Source organism: Diceros bicornis, chromosome 26 (assembly GCF_020826845.1).
Source record: "Diceros bicornis minor isolate mBicDic1 chromosome 26, mDicBic1.mat.cur, whole genome shotgun sequence".
Lineage (NCBI taxonomy): Eukaryota > Metazoa > Chordata > Mammalia > Perissodactyla > Rhinocerotidae > Diceros > Diceros bicornis.
In genome coordinates, this window is record NC_080765.1 from 30936426 (window position 1) to 30956984 (window position 20559).

The 20559-nt window shown below is 50.3% G+C and overlaps 1 protein-coding gene across 1 annotated transcript in view; it reads left to right on the forward strand.

Annotated features, from left to right (window-relative positions):
• Positions 1–15400, forward strand: part of VWA3A (von Willebrand factor A domain containing 3A) — a 46211-nt gene extending 30811 nt beyond the window's left edge. Inside the window, 14 exon segments of the mRNA XM_058569915.1 lie at positions 1387–1539; positions 2984–3074; positions 3779–3889; positions 4459–4556; positions 5397–5534; positions 6503–6611; positions 9712–9856; positions 10630–10690; positions 10692–10982; positions 11394–11545; positions 12369–12492; positions 13924–14021; positions 14212–14277; positions 14604–15400. Coding sequence (XP_058425898.1) covers positions 1387–1539; positions 2984–3074; positions 3779–3889; positions 4459–4556; positions 5397–5534; positions 6503–6611; positions 9712–9856; positions 10630–10690; positions 10692–10982; positions 11394–11545; positions 12369–12492; positions 13924–14021; positions 14212–14263 — 1623 coding nt within the window. The 3' untranslated portion in view covers positions 14264–14277; positions 14604–15400.
• The last annotated feature ends 5159 nt before the right edge of the window (positions 15401–20559 follow it).

Sequence of the window (20559 nt, forward strand, 5' to 3'; positions counted from 1 at the left end):
CTGCCATTCCCCTCCCAGATTGTCCATGGATTGCTCCTTATTTTTCAAGGCTCACTAAAGTGTTACTTCCTCAGACAAGGGAGTTAAACAGTTCAAGGTGAGAATAGAGAGGCAGAAAAGGACCAGATCATGTCAGGAGTAATGAGAATGGAAATAAGGGAATGGACATGAGAACATTTAAGGAAGAACTGACCAAACTTGTGGCTGATTGAATGTATGGGGTGAGGGAGAAGAAATCCCAGGGTATCCCAGCTTCCTCACTGGGGGACCTGGTGGACGGTGGTGCCATTGACCAAGAGAGAGAAAACAGGAGGAGGATCCCGTGGGGGGTGCAGGGAGGGGGAGCCTAGAACAAAGGTGAGTTTCTGGGGCCTGTGAGATAACAAGTGGAGGTATCCTTCAGGCAGGTAGAAAAAGATAAGGGCTGGAGATAGAGATATGGGGCAGTTCAAGCCATGGGGATGGACAGAGAGCCTGCAGGTGGCCATGGTCAAAGCAGGGAGCAGGAGGAGCCTGTGAAGCAGACTCAGCCTGACTCGCATTTTAATTACCGTCATTTGCAGGACGACTCATCTCCCCAGCTACATTGTGAGCTCCTGGGAGTGCGGGGCCATAGACTGGCAGATCTGGGGCTTCCTAGAGGTGCCTCAGAGGAGGCCCCTGAAAGGGCCCCTTCTCCTCAGATGCACATCAGCCCAGCTCCCTCATCTGATACACTCAGTCACAAGGTGTTAACAGGCAATAATGGTTTAATGCACTCTTCCTAGGGTGTTATTTACATTCGAGTGGTGCCGTCTAGTGCTTTGATTGAGAATAATTACTAGAGAAACTTCCAGGCAGTTGAGAAATGTGTAGGCAAAAGGAACCAAGTATTACACCTCTGCTCTGCCAGCATCTGGAGTCAGCCCTGGGCACATGCTAAGCTGACTGGCTTGTGTGGATGCGGGGTGCACATATGGAAAGAGCACTGGCTTTGGAACCAGACCCACGTGGGTTTGAATCAAACGTCCTTTACATGCTAGTAGTGTGGCCTTGGGCAAGTTCCTTAAACTCCCTTAAACTGAGCTTTGGTTTCCTCGTCTGTATAATGGGGATAAGATAGCACTTACCCTACTGGCATAGGTGGCATGTCTTGTTGGTGTAAGGGTTTGAGGCATTAATTAGCCCAGTGCCTGGTGCATCCCAGGCCCTCCATACATGGTACTTATTAATAGGATTGATCCACAGTGCTCTCGGCCCCAGGAGGCATTCTAGGGACAGAAAGAGGAGACCAGGGGCCCCAGTGGACCCAGTCTCTCCTCCTGTGTGTGTAAGCGTGTATGTCTGTTCCCTGCCTGGAGGCACACCATGGCTAGGGTGCTGCTAACCCTCCCAATCATGTTGCAGTGTGCCTTACTCGTGTCGTCCCTGAAGAACCAGTCCAGGAAAGAACTGGAAAGTGTAGCCCTCCCGAAAGAAAAGCCAAAGATGCTCAAGCAAAGAAGTCAGCCCAAGAAACTCGGTCCTTCCAAGCCCACAGCCCCCTCGGTGGGCAGAATGGTTTGAAGCCCCTCCCTCATAACACGCAGAGGATTTTGTTTCCACCTTGTCTCCTGGTCTTTCCTAGATCTTGAAGTAGCCTGGACCAGGCCCCCAGACCCTAGGGCCAGCAGGGGCGGGGGCAGGGTCCTCAGTGGTGAGTGTCTCATGGGTGCCTCCAGCCCTGGCCTCCGGGGAGGAACTCTGCTGGGGGACCTGCTTCTCAGCTCTGGAGGCATCTCTGGCCTCCCCCTCCACCCCACCTTCGGCTCTGCCTGCCTGTGCCAGCTTTGTGGTACCAAGGACTCCATGGATTTGACACCCACCATGGCTGTAAGGCAGGAGGGCTTATCCTGGAGGGTCTCTCAGGGGCAGAGGAATTAGGGTAATTGGGTGTCTAATGGGCTCTTGCTGCTGCTGCCCAAGGCTTAGCAGGGGTCTGACAGGAGCCTGAGGGTGGTTCTGTGCCTGCTGGGGCTTATCCTTATTCACAGCCTCTCAAATCTGTCCTGCATAACTACCCACTTCAGCAATTAGAAGGGCCTCTAGGGGTGTGACTGGGGGCAGATCCCAGAATCCACAGTGCTTGTGAGCAGAAGGGACAATGAAACCCATGAGCTCTTCAGCGTTTCACTGACTGATGGGCCCTTGTGAACACTGCACATTTTCGGAACAAGGAAATCCACCCAGACAGTGTGTAGCTTACTCCCATTTTGCATTTCCAGGAGACTCTGTCCACATAGGTACTGCCCTCATTCAAAGAACACAAGGTTTCAAGAGCCAGCCCAGAGACATCGCCCTCTCCTGCCTTACCAAATTCTGAGGTGAAACACCAGAATCTCAGGGTCTGCCTCTTGGGCCTTCAGTGGTTCCTGAGCTCATTCAGTGTGAGGGGACTTAGGCTATGCTAAGGCCTCTAACGGGCTTCCTGAAACCAGGGCCCGGGGCTCTCTGGAGTGGCAGCAACCAGCCTTTTTCACAGCAGCTCTCCCAGAGGTCTCCTCAGCTGGTCCAGTCCCTGCGTGACTTTGTTGAACCATCGCCAATTCCAGTTGTGCCCAGTAATGGAGGAACCCCTCCCTTAAAACTGAGGTGCCCAACAGGGCACAGAAGTTACCTGAAGGATTGCTTGTCCTGCTGGAGGCCCAGAAATCCCAGTCCAGTAGGAAGAGGGGCAGGTAACTGGTGAAGAAAGTTCTGGCAAATCCCACAGCTGTCCTAGCTTTCTCTCTCTCATTACACACTCACACGCACGCGTGCACATACACACACGCACGTGCTTTTTCACCTCAAAGCCCAGTCTCCTCTGAATCTGCTCAGGAGGTGAAGCAAACATGTCGAGGCATCTACTCCTTCAGGCCTCTCCCTGCAAAGGTTCCTAATTGACAGATTGAGTCTGGGGTGACCGGGGTACTGCCTGCCACAGAGAACAGACCACTGATAGGAAAGACTGCCTGTTTTCTAGAGCATTAAAGGTGACCCTGACAGAGAGAAGAGTCCCCCCTTGAAAGCTCTGATATGGCGTCCACTCAGTGGCAAACCAGGCATCCCACCAGGTAAGGCATAGCCATGGTCGGGCTGGCGGGTGAAGGGGCGGACAGAGGCGTATTAATAATGATAGTCACTAAAATAATCAGTGATCATGGGTCTTGATCATGTGCCAGCCCTTCTGCTAAGATTGTCCTCCTTAAAGCTTATAACAATCAGTTGTATGTGGCAGGTAATCTCTAAGTTCCCCATTTTACTGATGAAGAAATTCAGGCTCACACGGGCTAAGGATAATGACCAGGGCCAGCTGGTTGTGACAGGGCATCAGTATTTTTATGAAAGCACTCAGCTCTTAGAACCTAAGACCACGTACTTATCTTACTTCTAATGTGAAAGACATAGCAGAGCGGTTCAGAGCAGAGTTCTGGAGTCAGCAAGACCTGGGTGGAATCTTTGCTCTATTTTACTGACTCTGAGTCCCACTTACCTCATCTGTAAACTGGGGGACCATGGGGATCAAATGAGACGGTACAGAAAGCACTGAGCACCATGCCTGGTAAATATCAGGACTTAGTAAATGGCAGCCCTAGCTGTTACTGACCCTGGTGAGGCCAGAGGACCTGGGGGAGTCCCAAAGGACCTCAAAGCCATCTAGGAGCCCCATTTCAAGGCCAGAGCACGGCTAAAATTGACAAGTCTCGAAGCCAAGCTAGACAGCTTCACCACATGAACTCATGAGGCTGCTCCAGCCAACAGGCCAAATGTCCTCCAGCTGCAGCCCAGCCAGTGAGAGAAGGGACCGCCGAATGGAGGAGGAAGACCAAATCGAGGGAGGCAGAGACATCACTCTCACTGTTTTATACAGAGACGGGGAATAACGTGGGTAAGTCGGAGGCTACACAAATGTCTGGACGGCCCCTCACCCTGTGGGAACTGTAGGGTCAGCAGGCTCCGTGGGAAGGAGACCCCTCTAGCTGTCCTGGGACATGGGCAGCAGTGCCTCCGGAGCAGGCCAATCCTCAAACCACTCAGGTCTCCCAGTCCGGGGAAGTGGACACGTCAAGTCATGACACTGGCAAGAGAATGAGAAAAGTCTGTATTAAAGATAAGATCTCCCAAGGTTCCCCGGGTGCAGCAACCCCTGCTCCATCCACCAGGGGCAGTGTCCTCAGCTCTGAGGCTGATTGGGAAGGGAGTGGAGATGAGCCCCCAGGCCAGCCTCACTGATTGCCTCGAAATGGTAGACCTCAGTAACAATTCACTGAGGTGTGGAGAAGGAGGTCCTAGCACGCTTTCCCTGATCCACCTAACAGCCTCCCTTTCTACCTCTCAGCAAACTGCACCTAAGGAATTTTACAACTGACGTCATTGAGAGAAATTGACAGGAAAAAGGGAGCAGAGGCGGGAGGGGAGAGAAAGGTGCACAAGGTAACCTTATTCTGTTTCTCCCAGGCTCAGTGTACAGGAAGTACCCTCAAGGAAGGGGCGTAAGAAGGACTAGCCCTTCTATTGAGTTGCCCAGGAAGGATACAATCTGCTCAAGCCGAGAGGTATTAAGTTGTCAGCACCAGCACATGCCCCCCTAGGCAATAATTCCTTCCACCAACCATTATTTCTAGGAGGGTGGGCGTACTTGGAAATGAGGACAAACCTGCTTAGAATGACTGCATAAAGTGGCGGATGGGGAAAGGATTAAAGAGACCTACATTCAAAACCTGGGTCTGCCACTTCCTAGCTGGGTGACCTCAGGCAAGTCACTCAATCTCAATGTCTTCATTTATAAAATGAAGACAACTGTACCTATCTAATAGGATTGATGATTAATTAAAGCGTATTTTGTGTAAAGTACTTAGTGGTGTCAGATCATTTTGGTTGCAAGCAACAGAAATCCCCCTTCTTGTTCATATCTAGAAGACAGAACATATTTCTTCCCATAACTATCCAATAAAAGTTTGAGCTTGGCTCTGATTGGGCCAATCCTGGATGCCATGCTCTGATTGCTTTGAGCCTACCCATTCTTGTGTCTCTCGTTGTGACAAGGAGACTGAGATTATCCTAATTGGTTTAGAGTCTGAACTTTAGACCAATCAGGGCTTTCCACTCAAATTTTGTGGGAGAGGATTGAAATGGATATTGGGGAAGCAACAAGGTCCACGAGACTGAGGAGTAGTAGATGCTCAATACATTCAGTTGCCTTTTCCCCATGTTTCTTGTTCATCTCTCCCCAGCACAGCGGAAGGAAGCTGCATGCGATGGATGCTCAGTGAGGACCTAGGAACCTCACATTTCAAACCTGAGACAGATTTCAAACATGAACTTTTAGTAGATGAGTCAGTCAGTCCATTAAGCCTGAATTACCCAAAGTAATAGCTCTTTCCTTTATTCTAAAGTGGGTAGCAAATTATGGACTAAAAAAACTGAAGATGGAGATCTCCAGATACATCGGTCCCAAATGCACTCATCAAAAGTCAGCACAGAGGTCGGCATCAGCCAAGTACTGCAGCGTCTTCCCCAGCACAGAGATCAACGTAAGTCATGATTTTTATTTATTTGTTTGTTTGTTTGTTTGTTTCCCTCCCAACTCCCGTCTCTTCTTGGGCACTAACGACAGAGTGTCTTGGGGAGAGCTCCATGTGAATGTACGCACCATGGCTTCTATTCCTGCTTCTAAGAACTCCACCCCGCAAGGGGAACTGCCCTCAGGGAATAGATGATGTAGAATCCTGTTGGAAGAGAAGTCAGACCCTCAGAGTGCCTGAGACCACGCGCTGGGGTTAGAGGGGGCTCATTGGAGTGAGGATTAGAAACAGTTGCTGAGAACATAGGGCGGTGGCTGAAGTGCTTTCCTGTAAGAACTCTGTACCCCAATACTGATGATGCTTCTGTTAGGAAGGCGGGGAGCAGGGGTTATGACAGGAGGGGAAGGGGTCCTCTTCTCTATTTTCTAGTTTTGAGGTAGTGTTTTTTCATTGCTTTGACACTGAAACAAGTAAATTTAGTACAAAGGAAAATCTAATCACGCATTTTAAAAAAGACCCCATTTTCTCTCCTGGCCGTTTTCTACAGCATTATCAACATTAGGGGAAACTATAAAGCTAAAAGCCACCAAATTCAAAATTATCCACCAGAGGAATTTTATGGGAGTTTTATCATGCTGCCCCCTCTCCATCCGAAGTCATCTTTTAGTTTGAAATTTATGGACCTCTCATCTTACCATTAAGGGCTTTCTATTTTAAAATTTAGAGATACTATATTTTTTATTATTACAATTACCGCATTTGCCACAAAACCATCATCTCGATTCTCCTACACTTTCCTAGAACCATAAATCTAGTAGTTTAATCAAAGAAAAGGAGCTTTTAAACAAACAAAAATGTATGCTTGACAATGTTTTCAAAATTATGAAGCACAGTGGACTAAACTATTTTAGGGGGTGATGGCGATATGAAGAAATAGCTGATGGGGGGGGAGTTTGCCTTTGCTTGCCTTAATCCAGGGGAAAGTGAGACACATTCAGTGGACACCCAGGGAAATGGAGGCATACATCACGCGCCTGGAGAAGGTGATGAGGCGCTACGTCCAGAGGCTGCAGTGGCTGCTGTCTGGTGAGCCTGGTGCTGTCCGGGAGGGTGGAGGGGCGTGAGGGGAAGTGGAAGGTCACCCCCAGGGACTCCAAGGCAGTCCCTCCCAGGCTAGGCACCCACCAACTGTCAGGTCAGGCATGAGGCCAGGAGGGTCATCCCGGTAGAACATGACTTCTGGGTTCAGAGGTCAGGCAAGGTGCTGGATGACAGGGAGGTGGAGCTCAGGCCACAGAGCACCGAGAAAACCCATGCCTGTCCAGGCCTGCTCTGCAAGGCCACCTTCCACACCTTACCTTCCTGGGTGTCACTGAGGGGCTGACCCTCAAGAGGCTCAATTTAGTGTTGATTGGGCCCCGTAGAACTAGTCCATGAAGGTAGAGATGGGAGGGAGTCCTAACAGAGAAGAAGCCCCCCCTTCATCTTTACAAAGAGCGCCAAGGCCCCTCTGGGAGAGGTGAATGGACAGGGCTGGCTGAGTGGAGCCAGGCTCACATCCCAGAAGTGGGTGGGCTGAGCATCAAGTCCTAGAGGCCAGACAGACAGCTAGAACTGGATGAGAGGGTGTTTAGGCTTGGGGGCCTGGGGGGTTCTTGGGACAATAGGAGGAAGGAGGGCAGGAGCCTTTTATGGAGATCCCTGTGTGGGCCACTCATGTTCCTGTGCAAATTCATTAGGTCCAATCCTCTGCAGCAGAACCTGGTATAAACAGTCCACGGGCAGTGGGATATAGCAATGACTGCCACTTTCCAAAGCCTCTGGAGGGGGCTGAAAGCTCCAGGTGTAGTTATCAGGTCAGAGGCTGAGATGGGACAAAGAGGTTATGTGCCTCTCCCATCCCCAATTCACATTTACCACTGGGAAGTGTATGAAGATCAGCAATGCGCTCCTTTTGAAGTCTGAGACAAGTCCCCCGCCTCACATACAAGTACACACCCCAGCACCATCCAGTACTTCAAAAGGTGCCCGGAGGATGCTTCATGGATTCACTCATTCCTTATTCAACAAATAAGTATAGCTCTCCCGCTAGGTGCTGGGGAGATGGTAGAAGGCAACACTCAACATGGTCCTGAGCTCATGGAGGATAGGGTCTGGGCGGAGACAGACGTTAACCAAAGTGTCTCACAAACAAGTCTAATGTTGCAACTGTGGCGAGTGTAGGAAGAAGACAGACACAGTGCAGTGAGAGCCTCTAAGAGAGACAGTGGGCCTGGACAGGAAGGTCGCAGGGGGCTCCCCTGAGGAGGTGATATTAGATCTGAGATCTAAAGGATGAGTAGGGTGGTGAACGTGATGTAATCTATGCAGAAATAGAAGTATAATGATGTACACCTGAAATTTATACAGTGTTATAAACCAATGATACTGCAATAAATAAAAATTTTTAAAAAATAAAATAAAAAATAAAGGATGAGTAGATGTTGCCTGGGCAAGGAGAGGAAAGACAGGCATGACTGACCTGCTGAGCAGGGGAGGATCCTGAGTACAGACTGAAAGAAGCTGGTGTGGCTGAGAGTAAGGGGTGAGACCATCCCAGAGAGACTGTGGCCTGGACTTTATCTTTTATCCTAAGAGCAATGGGAAGCCACTAAAAGGTTTTAAATAAGGGGAAAGTGATCAAGTTAGCATTGTTAATAATTCCTCTGGTTGCTGCAAGGAATATAAATTGTTGAGAGGATGGAGTGGAATCAGGGCAAGCTACTAGCAGCCCAGGTGAAAGATCAGGCTAGCTGGAAAAGGGTAGTGATGATGGAGATGGACGAAGTAGGCAGAGTTAGAGAGATTGGGCAGGTAAAAATGACAGGGCTCTGCGTCTTGCAATGTCTCCATCGTCTGATTCCTAAGATGAATCAGCTGGCCATTTGTGGTTGGAGGTCCCTCGATGGCCGACTGGCTGGCTGGCTGTCTTCATGGAACATGCCCCATGCTTCAGGATGGCTCCCCTCTTGTCCTCATGTTGACATGAGCATTGCCAGAGAACACCCCGGATGAGTCCTGGAAGATTCCTGAGCAGTGGGTGCAGCCAGCTGAGGCCACCTTTTCCTGGAGAGCAGCAGGTCCATTTTGCAGCATTTTTCCCATTTTTTCTCCTACTGCCTCCAATGAGGTCCCCGAGGTGTGATTCGAGAACACTGGACACATCATCTTCTGTTTGGTTGACTTTTCCTGTGTTACCTCCATTTAGGCTTGTGGAGCCAGAAGGGCTGGGGTTAGCGGTTGCCTGACTAAAGTGTGGATCAGAGGACCTAGGTCTGAAGCTCAGCTGTCATTGCCAGGCTGTGTGACCCTGGACAAGCTGCTGGCCCTCTCTGTTTCCCCTTGGGATAAATTCCAAATCTTTTAACAACCTCTCTAGCTTTATTCATTGTCCCTCTCCCTATGGGTCTCTCCATTCCAGTCTTTTTATTCCCATGTTGGCTTTCTCTCTGCCCCCAAGCATGCCATGCTCCTCTCTCCCCATTCAGAGCCTTTCCCTCACCTCCACACTCCACCTCTTTCTTTGACTAGCTGCTGCTCGTCCTTCAGTCTTAGCGTGTCTGCTCCCCAACCGATATCCATCTAAGTCAGATTCTCCCCATATGTGCTCCCTTAACCCTTTGCCATAACCCTCAGCAGAGTTGTGACTGTTTAACATCTGCTTCCCTGCCCGACTGTCAGCTCTGTGAGGCCGGGGACCCTCTGGTTCACCATTGCATTTTGCACAGTGCCAGGCACATAGTGGATGTTCACTTGATTTCTGTTGACCAATTGATGGACTCCAAGCTCTGTAACATCTTTTCCAGCCCCAAACAACACTATGACATCATTTAGTCCAATCACTTACCTTTAGGTACGTGGAAACTCAAGCCTAGGGTGGTATAGCCACTTGTGCAAGCCATCACAGGCAAAGCCACAGCTGAGACCTTGATCCCCAAAGCCCAGACCACCAACCGGCTCTGCCCTTGCACAGTTGACCCCTCCAAGACCACCACCAAGGCCATCTCCCAGTGGGTTGACATCGTCAATGATCAGTCAGGCAGCAGGTGTTGCAAGACCTTGCATTTTAGAGCTACAGTGAGGAAAAACACCAGAGGAGCGACCCCTCACTCCTTCCCTGCCTCTGCCCCCACCCACCTTGGAGCAGGGAGCCGCCGACTGTTTGGCACCATTTTGGAAAGCAAAGTGTGCATCCTGCTGGACACATCGGGGTCCATGGGCCCCTATCTGCAGCAGGTGAAGACAGAGCTGATTCTGCTGATCTGGGAGCAGCTAAGGAAGCACTGTGACAGGTAAGAGGGACGGTGAGGGTAGGTGAGGATCAGGAAGATCAATGGGTAGTTCCTATGACTTCCCAGGCCAAGGGCACTCCCTCCTCACCGTTCCAAAGGGCCCGGAGGTTTCAGAAATACTCTTCTGAATATTTATCTGAGCAGGAATGAGCACTGCATTCTGCTGCAGAAGTAAAGCAGTTTTTCAGAAATCCATCTCAGGCCCAGGGACAATTGCAAGCAGATCAAAGGAACCACCATATGGCCTTGAATTGTGGATTTCAGCTGAACTTGATTTTTTTTTTCCCTGAGGAAGATTCGCCCTGACCCAACATCTTCTAATCTTCTACTATATATGTAGGTCACCACCACAGCATGGCTGGCGAGTGGTGTAGGTCTGCGCCCGGGATCTGAACCCAGGAACTCAGGTCACTGAACCGGAGTGTGCCAAAATTAACCACTAGGCCATGGGGCTGGCCCTGAACTTGATTTTTTAAGGGAAGGAGAGGTGAGGTTGTTTGTTCTCTCTACCCGGAAGGGTTGACCCTAAGAGGATAGCAGGAGACTCAGGGCTGGGACTCATTCTTGCCTTATCGTCAAAAAGAGTAAACATTTGTTGAGCACTTTCCATGCATGCTGTCAATCCTCACGATGACTCTATGAGCTATTGCTATTATTATCCCCATTTCTCAGAAAAGGAAACTAGGACTTAGAGAGATTAAATAATTTGCCCACGATCACATAACCAGTAAGTGGCTGAGGTGGGATTTAAATTTCTTTCTGTCTGTATCCAGAATCTTCAGTGTGTACTTCTCATTCTCAGGTGGTCCACAGCCCTCTCCCAGAGGGGCAATAGGGCTCCCTGTGGAGGTCTTCACCAAAAGGCATGAACGATCCTCACAGAGGTTACTTCACCCGATTTCAATATAAACTGGCGCGTTCTAACCAATCTCTTTCTCCCCCTCTCTGCCCACCTCGTCTCCTCTCCCCTCCCCTCCCCAGTTTTAACCTGCTGAGCTTTGCAGAGGACCTACAGCTGTGGCAGGACACTCTGGTGGAGACCACAGATGCAGCATGTCATGAAGCTATGCAATGGGTGACCCACCTGCATGCTCAGGGGAGCACCTCAGTCTTGCAAGCATTACTGGCAAGTTCCACCATTGAGCCCAACCCCACAGCAAAACAGAAATACCATCGCCCCCCATACTGATATTACACAATGCTTTAGAATTTACGAAGAACACTTTAGAATTCACTGAGTGTTACTGCGTTTTATCTTCCCAACAACCTGGAGAGAAAGGAATTCTCCTTATTCTCACTTTATAGATGAAGACACAGAGGTTCAGAGAGGTTAAGTGACCTGCTGGGAGGTAACCAGCTAGGAAGTAGGCCATGCTCTTTCTCCTAAACCTCAGCAGTTTCCTTGGTCTGTGTGTTAACAGACAAGTCAGTGGGATCCAATCAGACACATTTTCCTTGGGGACAGCAGGCAGTTGGTTTTTGCCCTTCCTGGTTAGCGCTTACCCCTGAGCCAGACAACCTTCCCGTGCTCTTTCAGAAAGCTTTCAGTTTTCCAGATGTGGAAGGGCTGTACCTCCTGACCGACGGGAAGCCAGACACAAGCTGCAGCCTTATTCTGAGTGAAGTCCGAAGACTCAAGGAGAACAGAGACGTGAAAGTGCACACCGTTTCCCTGAGCTGCTCAGACAGGTGGGCAGTGGGGAGACGGGCTGAGTCGGATTCCTTTCCCGCGGCCACATGTCTGCGGGGCAGGGACTGAGAACGCCTCACCCAGGGCTTCCCCTTAGACGCTGCTCTCTCCTGGGCCCAAGTCAGTAAGTCAGAAGCTAGGAGGGCCTAGGCAGGTAATGTCCCAGAGTGAGAGCCCCCTCTCCACTCGTAACTCACCCATCACTGGGACCCGCTCTGCTGACTTTCTCCAGCAGGGAATAGAGTTTGCGCGAGTTCCCACAGTCACGCGTTGTATCCTCCCTCCTGATCTTTCTTGGGAGCACATTTGTGAATATTTAGAGGGAAAACGTTTAAAGTAGTACTGTTGTGGTTATTTTATAAACAGTCACCATAGAAGAACATGTGTTAGACAAGAGAGATTTAGCTGCTTCAGAAAAAAACTTTACTATAATTGGCAAAACTGATTCCTCAGGTGCGTATTTGATATCTCTGTCTAAACCACGAGCTCCATAAAGGTCACACTGTGTTTCTGCCAGGCCTGGCACATAGTAGGCACTGGAGAGATATCCAGTTAAGGAATGGAGCTACAGTGCACTGGCCATGGGCTTTTAGGGAGTCCCGTCTAAGTGATGATACTAACAGAGTGAGTCTGCTTCACACAGCAGCTGTGGCCATAAACTGGCTGGGAGAGTGGGCGTGGTGATGCTGACGTGGCCTCAGGGCACAGAGCCTCAGGGTCCAAGGCTTTTGCCCCACAGACTTGAGTACCCCACGGGCTGGGGGCGCCCAGGGAGCCTGGTCCCTCAGGGGGCCTGGCCACAGCCCTCTGTTCCTCCCCCAGGGCAGCAGCTAACTTCCTGAGAAGCCTGGCCTCCCTCACCGGGGGGCGCTACCACTGCCCTGCTGGTGAGGACACGCTCTTTAGAATTCACGGCCTGCTGACCAAGGGCTTCGTGGATGAGAGGGTAGGTGACTGAGTGAGGTCTGTTGAAACGGCTCCATAAATGTCAACAGGCGTGTTTTTTTCCTTCTAACTAAAAAGATCTCTCTACTTCTCTTGTGAGACAAAATATCAACTTTTGTAAGGGTTGTATTTCCCTGCTGCTCTCCTTGTAGGCTGACTCTCCTCCAGGTTGGGGGGGAAGCGGAGTTTGTGGGTGTTAATATTTAATAATAGAACAGTTTACGTTCCTTGAGCGCTTACACTGCGCAGGTTGGTTGCTTTGTATAGAATCCTTCTTTTAATCCTCCAACCACTGCTGTACCCATTTACCAGATGAATAAACAGACTCAGCAAGCTTTAGGAGTATACCTAGTCAGAGTAGATGGTAAAGCAAGAGCCCAGATACCCATGCTCAACCTCTTTGTTTAATTCCTGCATATTTCTGTCTCCCTGTGTTCAATTCATCGAAACACAGATATTCAAATGGTCTGTTAAGTAGTAAATTTAGTAAAATCGTAGGTTCCATCACGCATGAAGGGTAAGAGGAAAGTACCAATGATCTTCTTCTGATCTGATAGAAAAATTATGCATGTATTTATACCTTTTAGGAATGTGGTGCAGGGCAGCAAATTATTAAGTAAGACAACCAACCAGAATTCCAGGTTTCTTGCTGGAGGTTCACGATTACTGCCACAGCACATGGCACGATTTTGGAAGTCGAGTGCTTCGTATGACTTCTTTGTTCAAGTAACTCTTCTAGGGACAAATATTACAAATAAAACAGAGAACAGAACAAGTAAAAGTAACCATGACTCACCCGCGTCCTTATAACACAGGAAAACAAACTTGATGATGTTGTGAAGGTTCTCAGTTTAATATCTTATCGAATCAGATTCTTTGAATAGTTTGCGGATGCAGAATGGGATCATCTGCTTCTGCTGCCAGGGAGAAGGGGTGGCCTCATCTCTCTCTTAGATTCTCTTGCTAATTGTGAGAACTTGTGTTTTTAAGGCCAGGCTCTGGAATTACATTGGTTGACGTAAGAAAAAAGCATGCCTGTGAAGCTCCATTTTACTACAAGAAGTAGAGAAAGGGCTGAGTAGATTTTACTGAATAATAAAGAGATGAGGGGTATACACCACTTCTGTTCTACTGGGCAGAGAGGTGCTGACTTCAGTGAAGTCTAGAGGCCGGCTTGGTTTGCTACCACCCCCTCCCTGCACTGACTCTCAGACATCTTATTTCAAAGTGTACTATTTGCAGAATGACGGCCTTGACAGGCGGTGAGCTCCCTGTCCCTGGAGACACACAAGCTGAGGCCCATAAGATTTCCTGCCCTGGGTGGGAGGCTGCATTTAATTAGCTCTACAAGTCTTCTCCTGAGATTTTGGGTTTTCAGGTCCCATCCAGACATTTCATGGGCTTAACTTCGGGCTCGTTTCCCCTTTTCAAGGACCCCACGTTGCCACTATTTGAAGGAGATGATTTAAGGAGATTGGCCCAGGAGATCACCAAGGCCAGAAGCTTCCTCCGGCAGGCCCAGTCCTTCAGGTGTGCCCTTCAAGCAGCCCCTGCCACCTGCCATGTGGCGCCAGCACACCCAGACCCCGCACCCCAGCAAGGCAGGGCCCACCCTGACTGTGGTGCCCTTATTCAAAGTCCTCCTGCCCTACTTCTCCCCTCCAGGCTCAGAAATCTGGGTTTCAGGGGGGACCGTCTTCCTTCATCTCTTGTCTTCTAGGTTCCAACTCCAGAAGAAAAACAACACAGAACCAGAAGTCGCTCTTTTTTAGAGAAGTGTTCTCGGGTAAGGGGAGGGGATGGACTGCCCGCCTTTTGAGCGCCCACCAGGGCCCAGACAGCATGCTCTGTTTTGTGGACAGTGGTAACTATGGGGAGGGATCAGAAATAATGATTCCTCTAAACAGAAAGGCCATCCTACAAAGAACCACTCACTAGGCACACATTGCTCCTGAGGGTGAGGTGCCCTGGAAGGCTGTAAGCCACAGATCATCCACAGGAAACATGATTCCGGCACCATGGCACCCTGGAAGCTGAGGGAAGAAAGGCTCTGTCAGCCCTGGGTCTACCCTAATGTTCCCACCCTGTCCCCCAACACACCCTACACTCCAGGATTGTCACTCACTGGGGAGTCCTGCACCGAGCCCCCTGCTTGGAACATCCTTCTTGCCACCCTCTGCCTGGTGACTCCTGCTCGTCCATCAAGGCACAGCTCAAGTGGCATCAGCTACACTGTGAAGATGACCCTGGGACCATCAGGAGCTAGGAGCCTCCAGCCTTCTTCCCATAGCGTCCTGACCACACATCCCCCTTTACAGAGGTGACCCTTAGCACTTATTAACTTAGCACTCTGCATCAGCCTTCCTTGCTCCCCTGTCTAACTCTTCTCCTTGACCGTGAGCTCCCTCAGGATGAGGCTGGTGTCCTGACTGTCTCTGGGTCCCCAGAACAGACACGTGACAGACACGTAGGAAACAGTGAGCATGCAGCTGAGTTGTGGGAGCCCAGCTCTGGAACCAGCCAGATGGGGTTGTTTCCGCCCTGGTTCTCTTGCTCTGTGCTTCCCCACCACTGTGGTCCATGGGAGTGACACAGATTCACCATCAGCCCATCTTGGAGGAAGAAGAAACAAGTGAGCCTCACCCCCCTACCCCCACGCCTGCTCAACCAAACTGAACTTCAGTCTGCTCTGGAGCCCCATCCAGAGCAAATACTCTGCTCAAGCATGTGAAAATCAGGCTGGATCTGCTGTGCCAGCCCTGCTGTGTACATATGAAATGAATGTGTCGTGTATTATGTCATCTGGGGTCATTTTCCAAGACAGGAAAAATTGCTTTTATTTAATTAATATGATGAAAGTGGCTTTTAAACTGAAGTGATCATTGGTTCATATGTGTGTGTAAATTTTTTGTGAGATAAAACCTTATTAAAAGACTCATCCAGAATATATGAAGAACTCAAATCAATAAGAAAACGACAAACATCCCAACTTTTTAAAATGGACAAAAGACTCAAACAGGTACAAATGGGCAATAGGTGTATGAAAAGTTGCAACAGCCTTACCCATCAGTGAAACGCAAATTAAAACCACAATGAGATACCACTACATACCCACCAGAATGGCTTAAAATAAAAAGACTGATGATATCAAGACACCGAGCAATCAGAACTCTCGTATATTGCTAGGGTGGGGGTGGGGCAGTGTAAATTGGTCCAACCACTTTGGAAAACTGTTTGGCAATTTCTACTAAAGTAAAACATGTGCTTACTCTGTGCCAGCAGTTCCATTCCAAGAGAAATGAGTGCATATGGTTGACAAAAGACATATACAAGAATGTTTAGAGTAGCTTTATTCATAAGAGCCAAAAATTGGAAACTACTTAAATGTCCATCAATGGTAGAATGGACAAATAAATTGTGATACATTTGTACAGTGGAATACTACACATCAATTAAAAAAGCATGAACTAGGGCTGGCCCCGTGGCTTAGCGGTTAAGTGCGCGCGCTCCACTACTGGCGGCCCGGGTTTGGATCCCGGGCGTGCACCGACGCACCGCTTCTCCAGCCATGCTGAGGCCGCGTCCCACATACAGCAACTAGAAGGATGTGCAACTATGACATACAACTATCTACTGGGGCTTTGGGGAAAAAAAGGAGGAGGATTGGCAATAGATGTTAGCTCAGAGCCAGTCTTCCTCAGCAAAAAAAAAAGAGGAGGATTAGCATGGATGTTAGCTCAGGGCTGATCATCCTCACAAAAAAAAAAAAAACCATGAACTACAGTTATATCAACAAGATGCATCAGTCTTATGAACAATATTGGGCGAAAGAAACCAGACAAAAGAATATATACTGTGTAATTCCATTTATATGAGTTCAAGAACAGGCAAAACTATCGTTGGTGAAAGAAGTCAGAATAGTGGTTACCTTGTGGTGGAGGGGCACACAGGGGGCATCTGGTGTGCTAGAAATGTTTTATATCTTGATCTGGGTGGTGGTTACATTGATGTTTACATAAGCAAAAATTCATCAAATTGCTAAAAAACATGGTTTACTAAGGCTTGACAAGCCCTGGCTTTGGCCCGTCTCCGTGCTGGGCCCAGGGAGGCAGCAGTGACCACAGCCGCTGCCACAGTGGTTCTCAGTCTGGCCACTGTCTTGGGCAGCTGCCCTTCTGCATCACCTCTGTAAACACAGAGTAAAGGGCCTGTGCTGGTTGTATTACTTTGCTAGGGCTATCATAAACATAACAAAGCACCACAAACTGAGTGGCTGAAACAACAGAAATTTATTGTCTCTGGTCCTGGATGCTGAAAGTCTGAGCTCAAGGTACCGACAGTGCCATGATCCCTCTGAAGGCACTAGGAAGGATCTGTTCCAGGCCTCTCTCTAGGCTTCTAGTAGTTCCTTGGCTTATGGCAGCATAACTCCAGTCTTCACATGCTGTTCTCCATGTGTGCATGTCTGTATCCAAATTTCCCCTTTTTGTGAGGACACCAGTCATACTGGAGTAGGGCCCTACTCCAGTATGACCTTGTCTTTAATTACATCCTCAATGATTCTATTTCCAACTAAGGTCACATTCTGAGGTACTGGGGGTTAGGACTTCAACATATGAATTTGGAGGAGACATAATTCAACTCAAAAGAGTTGTGTTGTAAACTATGCTTCTTCTAAGGCAACACCAGCTAGCTGGGCCTGGGGAATATGAGTTCTATGGCCCTGCTGGTGGGGAAGGAAGAAGCTGGTCTTTGTGAATGGAAGGATGGTCCAGAGACACAGTTAGTGAAGTGGCCAAGCACAGGACCTGGGTCTGAATCCCAGCCTCTCCTATACAGCTACCATTGGTTGAGCACTGACTGGGCAGGCACCAGATTCAGCATTTTGCGTATACCTTGTTAGCCACAAGCCTCACAACGTCACAACTGTGAAGTACACACCACTTCCAGTTTATGGATGAGGAAACTGAGCCTTGTAGCTGCCCAAAGACACACAGCAAGAAAGTGGCAGAGCCAAGATTTAAACCCAGGGTTTATCCCATGGTCTTTTTCCACCACACTCTGAGCCCCTTTCATCTCTCTGAACCTGTTTCCCTGTCTCTAAAATTGGGCTAAAACAGAGTTGTGGGGATTAAGCAAGATATGTACCTTACCACCTGGCACATAGCATGTGCTGGCTAAGATTTTGTTTTTCTCTTCCCTACACCCACCTACGCCCTCAGAGAATGTTCATAGGGGTGAGGCCTTTCCAGCAGCCCTCTTCAGACCAAAGTGACCAGCCTGGGTGCACAGCCCCCATCACTGTATTATAGTAGCTGTGCCAGCTGTTGGGCACATGCCCTCCCCTCTGCAAAACCCACTTGCAAATGGGTTTTCAAGGGTGTGATCCATATGGGTCTCCAGTGTAAGGGAAAGGCCAGCACTGGAGAAGCACCTATTAAACGTGGAACCATGGCATCGAAGAATGGATGAACCCAGAGATGGTGGAAGAATGCAAGAACAGGAGGATAAATAGATGGGTGGAAGGAAGGAAGGACAGACATATGGAATGAATTGGAAGGATGGAAGGCAGGATGGATAGGTAGGAAGACAGAATGACAAGACGGATGGATAAATGAATGGATGGATGGACAAAAAAATTGATGGAAGGATGGATAAATAGACACAGAGATGGATGGAAGACTAGGTGGGATGATGAACAGATGAAAGCGAGGAAGGAAGGTAGAAAGGAAGGCAGGAGGCAGGCTGAAGAGAGAGGAACGTGTGGGAGAATAGATGGATGGGTCGATGGGTGGGGAAAGAGACACCGTTTCTAGGGGTTCTAGGGGTTCTAGGACGACTATGGGCAGCACAGGGCCCGGCACGCAGCGCCTTCGCGTCCTTTCCCCACCAGCAGCGCGGGCCATTTCACCTCGTCGGCCGGCCTCAGTTTCCCTTCTGTGAGATCCTGAGCGTCCCCGCCTTGGAGCCGCCGGGGACAGAGGGAGGAGCGAGGGGCGGTCCCGGAGCCCGGCCCCGCCCCGAGGAGGCGGTGGCCCGCGGCGCCCAGGCTCGCCGGAGATGTTTGGGCGCAGCGCCTGGAGCAGGTAGCGCCGCGGGAGCAGGAGCCCGGGCCAGGTGAGCGCGGACGGGGCGCGAGCGCGGGGGGCGGCGGACAGGACGGGAGGAGGACCTGCCCACGGAGCTGCAGGGCCCGGGGCCGCTCTCGGCGTGGGGCGCACGCGCTCCTGCCCGCCCCGGAGAGGCGGACGCGCCAGGGGTTGGTCCTGGACGCCCCCACCCTTTCGCCCATTCCTTTCACCAAACCCTATTGGAGTCCCCATCGACCTGGATCCAGGCCGAGCCATTTACCGTGACTCCGTCAAAGTTCGCGAATGTTTCCTGAGCCTCAGTTTCCATCTCTGGATGATGGGAACAGTAGCCTCTACTTCACTGGACTGCCAGGAGAATTAAATGCGGCAACGTGGGGTCAGGCGGTGCTTGGCCAGAGCGCCCCCAGATGAGAAAAGCCCTGAGTGGTTTCATTCATTCATGCCTGCTTTGGGCAGGCACAGGCCTAGGTGTGGGGATGCTACAGTGCACAGAGCCCTCCTGGAGCATGCCTTCCAGTGGTTTGCCCAGGGCTTTGCCCACTGTTCTCTCATAAACGCCTGGTGAGGTAGATGGAGCAGCCAGGGTTATCTGGGTCCATTTTACAGCTGTGGACGCTGAGGTGCAGTGAGGTTTTAAGGATCTTGCCCAAGGGCACATCCAGCAAAATGGGTACCCGAGACAGGGTCCCAGGCTTTCTCACAAAGAGCATCTCCATAGGATAGAAAGACTGCTCTGGTCCCACAGACCCTTCCCCAGAACGGAGTGCCCTGGGCCTGGGTAGAGGAGGGCTCCCCTCTGGGGCTGCGTCCTCTCCCCTCCGGTATGGGGGAATTATACTCATCCCCTGTGATGACTCAGTTTGGGCGTGTCTTCCCCCCACTGTGAAACCCATGAGTGCCAGTGCTTGTACAGGGCATAACTGTATCCCTCACCCGGAACTTTGGAGAGCAGGACAGTGACAGAGGAGGCTAAAAGATACAGACCCTATAGCTGTCCGGGTCCCTGTCCCATGACCACTATCGGCAACAACCGTGGGGCTCATCACTCACTCAGTCGCTCCTGTTCTTTTTCACAGCCACTATGGCCACGCAGGGCAGAGACTTACCAATCTCTGGACCCACAGGGCCTGGCACACAGTAGGCCCGTGTACAAGGTTGTTGCTCTTACTAATGCTGATGATGATGAGCTGCCCCTGGTCCAGCCTCATCCTCAGGTGGAGCAGGAGGTAGGGGGTGGGATGATGGTGGTGACAGTGACTGACAGCCTGGCTTGCTTTAAGTCTATAATAAGGAGGACAAGATCCTCAGTGCTGGCCCCCGAGGTCCACAGACCTGACCTTGAAGCCCGCAGGGGGCTTGGGCAGACCTTGTGGTGCCAGCCACCTGCACTGCTGGGGACCTGGGAGAACCAGGGGTGGCAGTTGTCAGGGTAGGGGCGGGCACAGCACTTGGAATCGTGTGCAAGTTCCCAGGACACAGAGCCCTTTTGGATCCCATGTGGATTCCTCCCATCCCCCTCCTATTCCTCCTTTTCTCCTCTTCCTCTACCCCCTCCTCTCCTCCTCCTCCAGGAGGCCCTCCCATCTCCCCAGTCAGAAAGCAGTCACCCCCCAGTCTGGTGAAGTTCCCCTTGGCGTGATTTGTTCTGTCTTCCTCCAGTAGTATGTGGGAGCTGGGATTTTAAGGAACTGGTAGAGAACTCAGGAATGCTTGGTGTAAATCTCAGCCATGTGGTGTGACTTCGGGCCTCGGTTTCCCCAAGCTGTAAAACCCAAGGCCTGGCCGCCTTGTCTCTGACTCTCTCTGAGGAAGGCCCACCTTGGAAGTTCTCGAGATTCTGAAAAGGACAGGTTCACTGGGAACGCCGAGCATCTCTAATTCCCACCAGGAGTTCCCCTCAGTCCCTAAGGGTCTGATAATCCATGTGACTTGAGACATCTCTAGAACGTACACTCTTCTGTTTTTCCCTACAGGTG